The following is a 15,233-nucleotide window of genomic DNA, read 5'->3' as shown; positions in this document are numbered from 1 at the left end:
AGCAGGTAGCTAGCCTTGCATATTGATACAACATTCCCATGCACACAGCATATTCTAAACTTAGTTTCCTTTTGGCTCGACAGTCGCTACCTTGTGTGCTGCGTAATGAGCCCGGAGGTCACCCAAAAGGTCATTGGTGAACGGAACATGCATTCAATTTTAATTTATAATGGTGTGCGACACTAATTGCTCTTGCATGTTAGCTCAACATTACATTTACCATTGTAAATTAGCTTAACATTAAGCGTACAGTGATACTTTGGCTTACGAACTTAATTGGTGCCCAGACAGAGTGTCTAAGGCGAAAAGTGTGTATCCCAAAAAATTAATTTCCCATAGGAAACCATTAAAATGAGAATAATCCGTTCCCAGGTCCCCATAAAACATAATTTTCTACTAAATAAGCCTTAAAACTACACAAAATATACCTTATGTTACGTATAATAAATGTGCTATGGTATTGTAATTAAAGAAATAAACTGGGAACAGAGGACAAAAATGAGTCGGCAGCCATTTTCTTGTTAGGAGAACAGGCTCGTTCGCGAACAAGGCAAAAAACGCCTGAAAAGTTCGTACGCCAAGGTATCATTGTACTGCATTTTCCAGTGTATAAGGCACACCGGAGTACAAGGCGCACCTTTAATGAATGAAAAATGGTTTTTCATATGATATATAAATATATAAAAGTTTCCCAATTATAAGTAACTCAATATGACGTCACATATAAGGCGTACCGTCGTATAAGGCGCAAGGTCATCTTTTGACAAAAAAATGAAGGCTTTTGGGTGCGCCTTATACACCGGAAAATACAGTAAATATTCGCCAGTACGCTCTCTGCAAATATCCAAGCCTGTAGTGGACAAGTGAACCTTATTATTATTAGTAGTAGTAGTAGTAGAAGTAGTAGTAGTAGCAGTAGTATTAGCTTGCATTACACTGTGTAAGATACAGAGTTAGCTGTCAAACTGGCTATCTAGCTTGCTATATATTGGCTATCTAGCTGGCTATCTAGATACCTATCTAGCTATCTATTTGCTATCTATTAGCTGTTTGGCTGGCTATATATTAGCTATCGAGCTGGCTGTTAGCTATCCATCTGTCTGGCTATCTATTTTCTATCTCTTAGCTGTCTAGCTGGCTATTAGCTAGTTTTCTATCTATTTGAGTTACTTCCGCGTTGAGTGAACGCTGGCGCGTGTGGCTGCCGCTGCTCACCCACAGAAAAACTTATCCTGTGACTGTAAAGTGACTTTGAGAGTTTTGAAAGGCGCTTATAAATTTAATGTATTATTATTATTATTATTATACGGATCGTCTATTGCGCAAGACCTCCTATGCGTTACAAATGGATCACGCTACCGTCTCATAAAGTGACCACAGATCAGCATTGGCCGAGCAAACATGACAGATTGTTTCTGGTAAAAGAGAGAGGGAAAAAAAAGGTGGGGGCGGCTTGGTAGGAGGCTTAACTATAAGTCTCTGTGTCCTCCTGTGGTCATCATTCAATGCTCTGCTCCGAGGGCTATAAAAGGCTGTCCGATTCTGCCAAATGATCCCATTGGAAGTAGGGGGCGCAATGGGGAGAGGAAGATAAGAGAGTGCATGGGGGAAAAAAATAGAGAATTAAACAAAAAAAAAATTATCACAGACTCAAGGATTTAGAGGTGAGAGGAAGGGGGTGGGGGGAGGGGAGGGGTCCCAAAATGCGCCCGGGTAAAGAGGGCATTGATGAGATCACAAAAAAAAAAAGTGATTCGCGGACAATAAACAAGTGTGTGGATTGAATGGATGGAGAGCGGCGGTCTACGAGACAAAGAAGGACTTGATTTTTGCAGCCAAAGGGGGGGGGGGGGGGGTGGGTTGGATGCAGAAGCAAGCCAGATAGATGAGAGGGTTCATTGATTGGTAGATTGAGCTTCAGTGGGGGACGTCGTCGAGCTCCGACAGCCAAATTGAGTGAAAAGGAATTAAAAAAACAGAAACAATTACACACAACGGAGACAAATGAAAAAAATTAACTCATTCACTGCCAGGCAGTGTGGAAGAAAAATGTGTCCGCTCCAGTGCCAGGGTTTTTGTCATTATCACTCAAATATCAGGACCCACAGAATATTAAGTTTTAAGACCGCAAAAACATTCCATACAGCATTAGAAACCTTAGACTCTCTTCTTTCATCAGAAAAAAAGTTAATTCCTAAATGATATAAATCTGGAGTTATATGAGCATGAAATGAGGGCGACTGTACAAAATAATAATAAAAAACAACAATAATAATAATAGCAATTAAAACAACAACAATAATACAACTTAAAACAACAATAATAATAATAATAAATTTCATTTATAAGCGCCTTTCAAAACTCTCAAGGTCACTTTACAGTCACCGGATCAGTTTTTCTGCGGGTGAGCTGAGGTAGCCACGCAGCGGCAGCCACACGCGTCACTCAACCCGGGATAACTCAAATAAATAAAAAAACTAGCTAGCTAGCTAATAGATAGCTATTAGATAGCCAGCCAGACAGCTAGCTAGATAGCTATATAGCTAATAGATAGCAAGCTACATAGCAGACAATGCAATATATACATATTGGTTTATATAGCAATTTAACAACAGCTGAAGCGCGAACAAAGCGCTAACATGGGCAAAAGGGAAATGCTATCCCCTTGTGGAAGGAGTAAAAACATTGCCAGAGGCCATGGCAGAGCGCTTTATCGACACCCAAACATGAAAAAAAAAACAATTCCTGAACAAATTCGGGAATGGCGCTCGATGTCATATTTTCAATTCCCGAATAAATTTGTGAATGGCAGTGAATGAGTTAAAAGAGGGATAAAACAAGGCCATAAACTGGCTGATGGTTCCATTTATTGAAACCAAAAGTGGGGAGTGGCAGGTTAACAAAATTGATGACCTTGATGAAAGCCAGCTAAGCAAAACCAAGACGCGTCCCCCCCCCCCCTTCTTTTTTTTTTCTTGGCAAACAAAAGAGGAAACAGTAACATCAGAAGGAGCGATGAAAAAGGGCGGGGGAGTAGGAGCATTAAAAAAAAAAAAAAAGATGTGATGATGCGGAAACAAAGAATGAAATGAGATAAAATGAATGAGGCAAAAATAAAAAACAAATTAAATGCTTGCACGGGATCGCCGTTCCATCTGTCAAAAAGCAAATTGAAAATTCCTGCTCGTAGAAGAAGACAGACAGCCTGTGGCTTGTTTGTGGTTCTCTCTCCTGTCGTGCGAAAAGTGTCCTTTTGGCAATGGAGCTTTTTCTTCTATCTAAAATGAGCCTCTAAAGCTGCGATGACAAAAAAAAAAAATTGGACCGGAAGCTGGAAATGCAAATAGCATACACATCACCAGCTGGACTCGCTATGGCGTTGGCATGTTCTCCCAAGCTACTTCACAACCATATCCCCAAAACGGCCTCATTTTCAATATCCATCCACCAATCACATATCAGTCATCATTTGTTACCAGGGTCGGAAATCTACTTGTACGCCTTCACAATCAGTTCTGTACGATTGGCTAGTGATAAGGGCATACTGGCCAGAGCTAGCACACTGGCCAGAGCTAGCACACTGTATCTGTAGCGAGAAAATTTCACTGCTTCCAGATTACTATTTTCATATTTAAGCATTTAACCAATCACATTTCAGCCATCATTTATTACCAGGGTCGGAAATCTACTTGTAGGCCTTCACAATCACTTCTGAAGGCCCTGGAGCATAAAAATCAATGTCGATGAAACTGGTGCTTATTGCATCATATTTCAAGTTGGTAACCAAAGGCCTGCTGTAAAACGCTGGAAATGTCAGAGTTTTCGCAAAAGTATGATTGGCTAGTGATAAGCGCATACTGGCCAGAGCTAGCACACTGTATCTGTAGCGAGAAAATTGCACTGCTTCCAGATTACTATTTTCATATTTAAGCATTTAACCAATCACATTTCAGCCATCATTTGTTACCAGGGTCGGAAATCTACTTGTAGGCCTTCACAATCAGTTCTGAAGGCCCTGGATCATAAAAATCAATGTCGATGAAACTGGTGCTTATTGCATCATATTTCAAGTTGGTAACCAAAGGCCTACTGTAAAACGCTGGAAATGTCAGAGTTTTTGCAAAAGTATGATTGGCTAGTGTTAGCGCATACTGGCCAGAGCTAGCACACTGTATCTGTAGCGAGAAAATTGCACTGCTTCCAGATTACTATTTTCATATTTAAGCATTTAACTAAGCTGGGTTGATAGCTTTTTGCATCAAGTGTACAGATGGCTTGTGCGGGTTGTTTGTGGAGCCTGATTGATGGGATATTTTAACCTTGCAGTCTACACTCTGCCTTTGAACTATCAAAGTTGAAACTAGTCCAGTAATTTCACTGTTTTCTAGCCATTTTGTGACTCTCTCACTGTCGTCTGCCTGTCTCTTTAATGTTTAAACCACCCCCCCTCACAGCTGCGTTCTTGACCAATCACGTGGCTTTAACCACAGACTGGGGGCGGGGAATAGAGGAGAAAAACAGTCGGCTGCCATTTTCTTGTTAGCGAACGACACATCACTCATTGAGGCAGCTCCGTGTGTATCCCAAAAAATAGTTTGTATACCAAGGTAAAATTTTTCATACATTTAACGTTGATAAACGGAAAAGTTGGTAAGCCAAGGGGTTCGTAAACCGAGGTATGACAGTAAAAACACTGCATTGCAGCTACTTTTCTGTTCTGTTGCCATGAAGAGGCTGAGAATTTAGTGAGGGTTTCCTTTGAGGCAAGCTTCTCACCACCGCTGGCTTTTGATTTCACTTCATTGCTTTCTGTTTCATGCTCCTCATGCTCCAACGAGTGACTCAATGGCGAAAATTGACAATCGGACTTGGGCAACCGAAAAAAAAAAAGGTTCCTAAGTTACATTGACATTGAGATCGTCCATATTATCATGAGAATTGGATGATATGCAATTTGGTTTCTTAGTTTTACTCCTTGGTGCTTTGTACTATCTTTGTGACTGCTTTATTTCCTGTATATGATAATATGATAGTTGACCATGTTAAGCGCTTTGTTACAGCTTAAGCTGTTTTTAAAGTACAAATCCAATCCAATAAATCAACATGTATGTACAGTATTGTATTGGATTTTGTACATCCACCACTATTTCAAGCTCAGATAACTCCAGTCCCATATAACTTGGGAATTAACTATTTGTTTTCTTATGAAAGAAAACTGTCTAAGGTTTCTTACGGTGAACTGAATGTTTATGTTGTCCTTAAACTCACTATTCTGTGGGTCCTGCAATTTGAGTGAAAATGACAAAAACCCTGGCATTGGAGTGGACACCTATTTGCACATTGTCTGGCCTTAATAATAATAATAATAATAATAATAATACATTCCATTTATAAGCGCTTTTCAAAACTCTCAAAGTCACATTACAGTCACAGGATAAGTTTTTCTGTGGGTGAGCAGATAGGTAGATAGCTAGATAGCCAGATAGCTAGGTAGATAGCCAGCCAGATAGCTAGCCAGAAAGAGATGGCTAGTTAGATAGCTAGATAGCTAGATGGCCAGATAGCTAGGTAGATAGTCAGATAGCTAGCCAGATAGAGATAGATAGCTAGATAGCCAGATAGCTATATAGCTAGATAGCTAAATAAAGTGCTTGGAATAATACATAATTTGGAACTTGGACACCAGTGCCAAATATGGTCGTGTTTGCCATAAATGAGTGTTCACTCAACCCAGAATAACTCAAATAAATAGAAAGCTAGCTAGATAGCCAATAGATAGCGAATAGACAGCTAATACATTTGGATTTCAACCACATTACGTATGACCTACGGTAGCCTAGCAATTTGTCTGATAGCTTACTAGCTAGCCTATAGGCTAAATGTTGCTAGCATACATAGATGCATTGAATGAGTTAATATCCCCAGCAGACAAACATGTTTTCTCGGACTGTTTTGCGGATCTCCCATTAGCATGCCAATCAATGGGTGAATGAACAGCCATATTGATTTGAAACAACCCGCGCGGGAGTCCCACAAGTAATCACATCACGCGTCACCTTTGACAACGACGAAGACGCCGACATCATCAAACGACGTGAAGAGGGAGGACGACGAGGGGCTCAAATGAGGATGTTGTTTAGCGACAAAGCAACGGCGCTGATGAAGTATGGGATGTTGTCATTGATGTGGAAATACAAAGAGGCCATGAAAGACGTCCTCTTGTCTTCAGTGTCCCTCCCCTGGTAGTTTCCCTTTGTCGGACAAGAGTCTTCCAAGCTTTGAGAGAGGACCTCATTGCCTATGTAGATTTGATGCCTTATTTTTCCTTCCATTTTTCTCCTTGTGGTCTCTTTCATTCCTCATCTAGCATTCCGCGGTGAAATCCGACGTTGACCTCAGTGTCTCCAACCACGTCGACGTCAACTCTCTTCGCTTTTAATCTATCCTCTGTCATTTCTTTTTTTTAATATTCCGTCTTTCATGATCATTATCTCAGGATTACCTGTCAGCGCTTCATCAGGCTGTCGCCTTGTCAGGCACGCCTCTGGTGGCCATTTTTTTTTTTTTTTCATTTGGACAAATGTGCCAATAAAATGGTCGGACGTTTGAAAGAAGATCCTAACTCGAGGGAGCAGATGGCAGAGGGACAGGTGGAGTGATAACAGAATAGGAATCATCTTTATTGAATTTTATCTAATAAAGGCAAATACAATCCAATCCAATTGCTAAGCATGTAGAACACACAAGGAATTTGAATGGATTATTCTCATTTTAATGGTTTCCTATGTGAAATTAATGTTTGGAATACACACTTTTCGCAGTACACACACTTTCTGGGAACCAATTTAGTTCGTAAGCCAAGATATCACTGTATGTATATGTGTATATATATATATACATACATACATACGTACATACATACATACATACATACATACATACATACATACATACATACATACATACATACATACATACATACATACATACATACATACATACATACATACATACATACATGCATACATACATGCATGCATGCATGCATGCATGCATGCATGCATACATACATACATACATACATACATACATACATACATACATACAAACATGATGCAGGCAGACACACTACAAACTTCATTAATAGCTGGTTCCCTTGCTTGTATGTTCTCTTCAAATTGTACAGGTGGCTTGTGCGGGTTATTTGTGGAGCTTGATTGATGGGATATTTTAACCTTGCAGTCTACACTCCGCCTTTGAACTATCAATAATAATCCATTTTATTTCAAGCGCCTTTCAAAGCTTTCAAAGACACTTTACAGTCACAGACAGGCATAGATACAATAGTAAATAAAATACAATTCTAAATAGAATACAATAAATAAAATACAATTATGAAATAGAAACAAGAGATAGAGATACTATCGCAAAAATATATACGAAGTTAATTAGGGGCAATAAATTGCAAAAGCCGTGTGATAAGCCGTATTTCTGATAGACGGGCGCAACAGAGAAAGCACGCCGGCGGGATTGAAGATGTCACCGGAGATGCTAAACGCTATGAAGCAACGCATACATGAAAAGAGAAAGCTTCAAGTTAAAAAAGTGGAAAGAAATGAGACAGACAAAGGTCTTTCAAAAAGAGAGCGCTGGTCGGTAGGGGCTGATGTGGGCTGTGGAGGGGGATATTAGAGGACAGAGAGGTCCACTGGGTGAGTGGGAGGGGGGAGAAGATTAGGTGAAGAAATCGAATAGCAGCAAGGAGGAAGGACAAAACAAGGATGGGCATCACAAAACAATCCTGGCTGATGAGAGTGGCGCCAACGTTTGATGATCAGTAATAGCGATTGTTTAATTAGTTTGGGCGGAGACACGAAAAACATACAAATGAGGCTCAGCAACATCGGTGAACACACCCTCAAGGGGGCGCTACTGTCAAGTGAAAACGAATGCCTTCTTAGTTTGTCGCAGTGGCGGACCGTCATGGCCTGCAAAGCCTTCTCTGCTGGCCTAAATATATCTGAATTACGGACTAATTATATTTTGTCCATGAATTCTTATGAAATAATTCCAATCACAAGCCGCTCGTGATAAGCGCATACTGGCCAGAGCTAGCACACTGTATTGGTAGTGAACTGCATAAGCTAATATATTTTTGTGTTGATTTAATAGCGGGTTTGGCTGATGGAGGAGAAGAAAAATAGATATGGGTTGGAGATTTACTGTTAAAGCCATTTTCAAGACAGACTTTTCAAGAAAAAAATGGACATCATTAATAAAGGTCGGTCAGTTATTTCCTAGCTAATGCTACCCTCTAGTGTACTTGTCATAAATCACACCAGCGTTTTTACAGTCTGGATTGATTCAGACGTAGCACTACTGAAGGCCTAGCGATGAAATCCAAGGCCCGCCACTGGTTTGTCACTAGCTAGCTAGCCAGATGAGCGGTTAACTAGCTAGCCAGCTAACCGCTCATCACAATTACACCAAATAACAGCTTATCCCAAACGTTATTTGATACTTAGAAAGCTGATTCGCATCAGGGTCCAGTTAGCGTCACTACATCTTCCTTAAGACAAGCTTCGAAAATCAGACAACGGATGTCGTAGGTAATGCTATATCCCTGTAACTGGCTAGCTAATATCGATGAGAAGGTTTCTTCAGCCGTCATCTGTACTTCTTTGAAGGTGTCGGATGTTTCGCTTCTTATCCAAGATGCTTCGTCAGCGAACTAAAATGTTTTTATGCTGGTAGTTTTGACCCTATATATATCCCTACTGTCCAGACGTGGCCGTGCAAGACTCTCTGCTATGATTGGTCCCTGCTCTCAGGTTGAGGGGAGCAGAGGACTACTCCCTGCATCTACACTGATTACTTCTATTGTCCTGCCTGATTACGAGGTCTACGACTGGCATGATTGCCCCATTTGCTCTGGTATCACCTCATCAGCATAACTAAGCCTATGTTGGCTAAGAAGTCTGTTGTAGGAACGATCCAAATTGAACCTAACCAAATTGGCTTGCTAATACTTAGCTGTAAGTCCCTTCAGCAAATATCTTCAATGTTTGTAGAAGTGAGCATTTGAAATGCAGTGAGATAAAAAAAATAAAAATAAAGCACAAGGGTGGGCGGCGGTTGATAAATAGGCTACACCAAATAAAAGAGCAAAGCCAGTGTTAAACTTCCTGAACTGGCTCCTCCATAGAATAAGATCAAATTTTAGATAGAGAGAAGGAGCATCTCGACCAGGTAATGACTTCCCGATAGCAAACGTTTGTTTGCAAAATGAGAAGAGGTAGTGTCCCGGGTCGTACTTGTGATTTATTTCAAGGTCACATTTTAATTACAACTAATGAGATTGACGACGCTGGAACAGCTGTGCCCCCGGGCTAACCAAACATGCTAACACCCCCCTCCCCCCCTCAAAAAAAAAAATGTTGAAGAAATTAAACTTGTTGATTTGCCCGTCGTCAATAAAAAATAAAAATGAGACTGTTTTACGAGCTCAGCGTATGTAGTCCATTATGTCTATTCACAAAGGGGGCGGGGGGATACGTTTCGAATGATACATTTAATGAGATGGACACTCATTATGAAATATTGATGACTTTTTAACGGGGCTTACAAAAGCATCTGCATCTTTAATTTGTTTGCTCATATTACATGCAAATACGTCAGGTAGTCTCCGCACTGGCCTTGTTTTCATTCTTATGTCGATTTTGCAAATGAATCTCATCAATGAGAAGGTTTCTTCAGCCGTCATCTGTACAAAAGTGAAGGTTTCGGACGTTTCGCCTCCTATCCAAGAGACTTCGTCAGCGAACTAAAGTCTGACTGGTCGTATCGGCCCCATTTATATATCCCTAATGTCCAGACCTAGTGGCGCCAGACACAGCTATGATAGGTCCCTACTCTCAGGTTGGGGGGGGCGCGGGACCCCCCCCTGTGGCCCCACTGATTGTTCCTACATTCCTGACTAACGATTGGCCTATTACCCCCACTCCCCCCGGTATCACCTCATCAGCATAACGACCCTCATCAGCATTGCGAAAGTTGCCTAACCTGTTTTGCCTGAGCAGGCTATTGTATGAACGATCCAAATTGAACCTCACACCACCCGACCGGTTTAATGAAGGATTTCCGGTCAGGAATGTAGGAACAATCAGTGGGGCCACAGGGGGGGGTCCCGCGCCCCCCCCAACCTGAGAGTAGGGACCTATCATAGCTGTGTCCGGCGCCACTAGGTCTGGACATTAGGGATATATAAATGGGGCCGATACGACCAGTCAGACTTTAGTTCGCTGACGAAGTCTCTTGGATAGGAGGCGAAACGTCCGAAACCTTCACTTTTGTACAGATGACGGCTGAAGAAACCTTCTCATCGATGGACCACTCCTGTACGACTGAGAGCTTACACAGACGAATCTCATCAATGCGCAACTTTACGACGCCGCAAATACGGAAGCTATTATATAGCTATATATATATATATATATATATATATATATATATATATATATATATATATATATATATATATATATATATATATATATATATATGATTATTTTCCTCTTTTTTTCTTTTCATTGCATGAGATGAGCATCATTTAACCGAGAAAAAAAAAATCGGCAATGTGATTTGATTATGCAACGTTGAATTATACAACACCTTGGACATAAATTATAAAATGTAAACGTAACATTGCAGAATACAGTGATACCTTGGCTTACGAACTTAATTGGTTCCAGAAAGTGCATTTAAGGTGAAAAGTGTGTATTCCAAACGTTATTTCCCATAGGAAACCATAAAAAATAATTTCCTACTAAATAAGCCTTGAAACGACACAAAATATACCTTATTTTATGTATAATAAATGTGCTGTGGTATTGTAATTAAAGAAATAAACGGTACAGTATAATAAAGTCGTTTTATTTACCTTTGTGATGGTCGTTGATGACTTGAGGGAATTGATAGCTTTTTGCATAAAATGTCTCAAAGAGCTCTGGGGATCAGATATTTTAACCTTGCAGTCTACACGCTGCTTTTGAACTATCAATAAGGTTGAAACGAGTCCAAATTTCACTGTGTTTCCTACCCATTTTCTCATTATTACCATAATAATAATAATAATAATAATAATAATAATAATAATACAGTAAAGTCTCGTTATATCGATATCGGATATATCGATAGTCCCGGTTATATCGATACTATTTCTATGCACGCACGGAGAAAATTACATGCAAACAGGGTCGGATATATCGATAGTCCCGGTTATATCGATATTTTTTCGGACTCCCTTGAATATCGATATAACGAGACTTTACTGTAATAATAAGGGTGCGGAAAATCATACTGGACCCTCCGCACCCTGCCCACCACCTTTTCCAGCTACTCCCCTCAGGCAGGCGTTACCGATCCATGCGTACCAAATCCAGCAGACATTGAAATAGCTTCTTCCCCCAAGCCATTAACTCTTTGAACAGTAGCCCAAATGGAACTGTATAGTGCAATTTTTTTGATGAAGATACTAGTGCAGCATGTTCGACCGGAAACAAATTCCTTGTGTGTTCTACATACTTGGCAATAAAGATGATTCTGATTCTGATAATAATAAAAATTGGATTGCATGTACCTCTATTCCTATTAGTCGTTTATTTATAAGTGACGTAAAGTTACAAGGACTTGATTCAGACATAACACTACTGAAGGCCTAGGGTTGAAGTGCACGGCCCGCTACTGCCGTCATTGCATTTGATCGCCTCATTTGAAGTTGGATTGTGCAGATATTACACAATTTAAAGGTGCTTCAATAAATTATCTGGCAAGCACACAGGAAATCACAGCCCGCTGTATTCATTTATATTCGACGGATATCCACGATAGAAAAAAAATAATAATTTGAGTCTCACGCTGAACGCCTTCTTTTCAAACGTCACTAAATAACAATTCGAACCTCATTTGGAAGTTTATGCCATCGAAGACGTGCAAAGACGCTCAACGGATGGCCCATAATGCATCTTGACGCAGTCCGCTGACTGTAAATGAATAACAATTGACTTGACTCGCTTCCGCTGGCAGCTCAGTGGCTTACGTTCTCTCACCGAGTCAATCTTAGCCTCTTCATTTCAAAGTGAATTGTTTGTTCTCCAACCCCCCCCCCCCCCCGCGACGCTTTTCTGCTACACGTCACAAACGGAGGCTAGTAATAATAAAAGATTGAACGCCAGTTAAGTACTGTTCATTATTGATCCACATGCGGGAGTGTGGGGTATCACTGAAGCAGACAACAGTGCAGGCCTCAAGAAGCTCTCAAATATCACCTGCAGTGATTTAAAAAAAAAGGGTAGAAGACCACAAAGAGCGTCAAATGGGGGTCACCTTCAAAATTCAAGAAGATCTACACAGATGCTACTCTGGAAAAAATGATCTCATCTCCACTGGGTCTTTGAATAGAATAAGAATGTGATTACAACAGTGGTTGACCGTCAAGACCTGCAAAGCCTTCTCTGCTGGCCTAAAAATACCTGAAATACAGGCTGATGTTAATTATAGTTCGTCCATGAATTTAGGAAACAAAAAATTGGTGTCGGTTGTCCTTTAAATGGAAAAAGACTTTTATATGTCATCAGAACTGATCTGGCAAAGTCTCACTAGGTATTTCATAGACAGCTGAAGACTCAGATGGTCTGTTTAATCCCTGCTGACTTGGCCTGCGGCTCCTCCTCTGACCCGCTTTTATCTACAGCAGCTCGACGAGAATACACAAATAAAATGCCGCACGCACGTCGAAGGTGCCGGCCGCCATCTGTCCTTCTTCACTTGACTGATATTTTCCTTGTTTCGACCATTCCCGCCTTGTTCGCGTTCATCTCGATTCATCACTCTAACCGTCACTTATTTCCTCGCCTAATTCATCAGGGCTCATCTCGCACGCGCCCGTTTCCTGTTCCGTTCATGTCACCAGTGTCATTCCGTATAACAATAATAATACATTTATTTCCGAAGTGCCTTTCAAAACTCTCAAGGCCACTTTACAGTCATTGGATTTTTTTTTAATGTCCACATTTGGTCCGTCGTGGACTCCATTTTAACCCCGGTAACAGAGAATAAACAGAATAGAGATAGAGAATAAACAGAATAGAAGTTCATCAGAATCAGAATCAGAATCATCTTTATTGCCAAGTATGTAGAACACACAAGGAATTTGTTTCCGGTAGAACACGCTGCACTAGTATCGTCGTCAAAAAAAACTGCTAAGTGGCACTATACAGTTCCATTTTGGTTACTGTTGAAAGAGTTCAAAGAGTTAATGGCTTGGGGGAAGAAGCTGTTTAAATGTCTGCTGGATTTGGTGCGCATGGATCGGTAGCGCCTGCCTGAGGGGAGTAGTTGGAAAAGGTGGTGGGCAGGGTGCGGAGGGTCCAGTGTCATAAACCAAAACGTTCGTAAGCCAGGAGGTTCGTAAACCGAGGTATCGCTGTACTCAATAAATAGCTTGTCTGAAGTAAAAGAAGATTCCTTCCTGTATTCGAGCCTTTTGTTCACAGTGTCCGAACAAACTTTTCTGACACTCGCTCACATTTTCCGTCCCCTTTTCTCTTTTCGCCAACAGCTAAAATAGCCACAATGACAATGAACAGCATCCTCAACGTTGACAACATCAAGAAAGCACTCGATGCATTTGCAGGTAATTTACAGACAAAAAAACACATCTTACAAGTTGTTCAATTTACAAGCCAGCGTTTGCTTGACTGTGCTTCATATTTTTAGTGGCCGACTCATTTGACCATAAGAAGTTTTTTGACATGATTGGTCTGAAGAACAAGTCTCCCGACGACGTGAAGAAGGTCTTCACGGTGCTGGATGCCGACAACAGCGGCTACATCGAAGAGGAGGAGCTTAAGTAAGACGACGGAAAAAAAAAAACATGAAAAGAGAGTAACGGGAATGAAGCTTGATTTTGGTTCGTGTTCTTATCTGGTTAGATTTGTCCTGAAGGGCTTTGCCAAAGATGGCAGGGACCTGACGGATAAGGAAACCAAAATATTTTTACACGCGGCGGACAAGGATGGCGATGGAAAGATCGGAGTTGAAGGTAAACTACGTTCGTCGATAAATTAACTAATTCACTGCCATTCCCGAATTTTTATTCGGGAATTGAAAATATGACATAGAGGTCCATTGCCAAATTTTTATTTGGGAATTGAAAATATGACAGAGCGAGCGCCATTCCCGAATTTTTATTCGGGAATTGAAAATATTACGGAGCGCCATTCCCGAATTTTTATTCGGGAATTGAAAATATTACGGAGCGCCATTCCCAAATTTTTATTCGAGAAATGAAAATATGACTTGGGGCTCGAATTGATACAGAAGGACTTCTTTAATCGATTCCAAACATTTATGCTTTCCTCTTCGGAACTATCTGAATCATATTCATAACTGAATGAGTAACAATAAAGCATCTGCTCCGAATCTGAACTCTCTGAAGCCATTGTTTTGATTCTGGAGCAAGGCAGTGTGTGACCAATAGTGATGTCACAAACAAGGGGGCGGGACTTTCTGAATATCGCCAGTTCCGAGCTCATTTTTTGGCAGTTTTGGGACACTTTAAGTCATTTTTACTGGCATTTTGCATTTGTCTAAAAATATCAGCCTGCGTGTTTTGGGTATTTTAGATGCTATAAAACATTTTTCTGATGTCAGTCAGGAAACAAAAAAAATGGGATCGGTTGTCCTTTAAATAAATTGGGGATGGCGGTTGTCATTAAGGTACACACACACAAAAAAAAAACCAACACAATGCTGTCAACTTGACGGACGCTACTCAACAGTGAAGATGTTTGGATTTTTGAAGGGGGGTGAAGAGGTCGAGCTGATATAATAGAAGTAGAAATAATCTTTTTGAGTCGTTAGAAGCATTTTCACTCACAAAGGCTTGACCGGAGCATACATTTTTAGAAATGAATGTCGCAGTACAGACACTGACTACCAACACCCCCCCCCTACCTCCCTTTCTCTCATGCAGAGTTTACCACCCTTGTGAAAGAATAGCTACCTGTGAAGATTGAATTGACCCGAAAAGACCTCCTGACCATCGCCGCATCCTCACCCTTATGGCCTCCATCCTTTTGACTGCACAATAAAGCTCCAACACCCAAACACACAAATGCGTGTACACTGACTCATACACACACACACACACACACACACACACACACACACAC

General features: G+C 40.8%; 1 protein-coding gene across 2 annotated transcripts in view; it reads left to right on the top strand.

Moving 5' to 3' along the window:
• pvalb6 (parvalbumin 6) overlaps nt 1–15,233 on the top strand; it is a 25,645-nt gene extending 10,412 nt beyond the window's left edge. For both annotated transcript variants that reach the window (XM_089019474.1, XM_089019473.1), the window contains exons 2-5: nt 13,619–13,693; nt 13,777–13,909; nt 13,992–14,101; nt 15,035–15,233. In XM_089019474.1, the coding sequence (XP_088875600.1) occupies nt 13,633–13,693; nt 13,777–13,909; nt 13,992–14,101; nt 15,035–15,060 (330 nt within the window). In that variant the 5' untranslated portion in view covers nt 13,619–13,632 and the 3' untranslated portion in view covers nt 15,061–15,233. The remainder of the gene's footprint in view (nt 1–13,618; nt 13,694–13,776; nt 13,910–13,991; nt 14,102–15,034) is intronic.

The sequence above is a fragment of the Hippocampus bargibanti genome, linkage group LG17 (genome assembly GCF_051943395.1).
Source record: "Hippocampus bargibanti isolate YZ-2025 linkage group LG17, ASM5194339v1, whole genome shotgun sequence".
NCBI lineage: Eukaryota > Metazoa > Chordata > Actinopteri > Syngnathiformes > Syngnathidae > Hippocampus > Hippocampus bargibanti.
The sequence above is the reverse complement of the archived record's forward strand: the minus strand, read 5'-3'. Positions and strand labels throughout refer to the sequence as shown.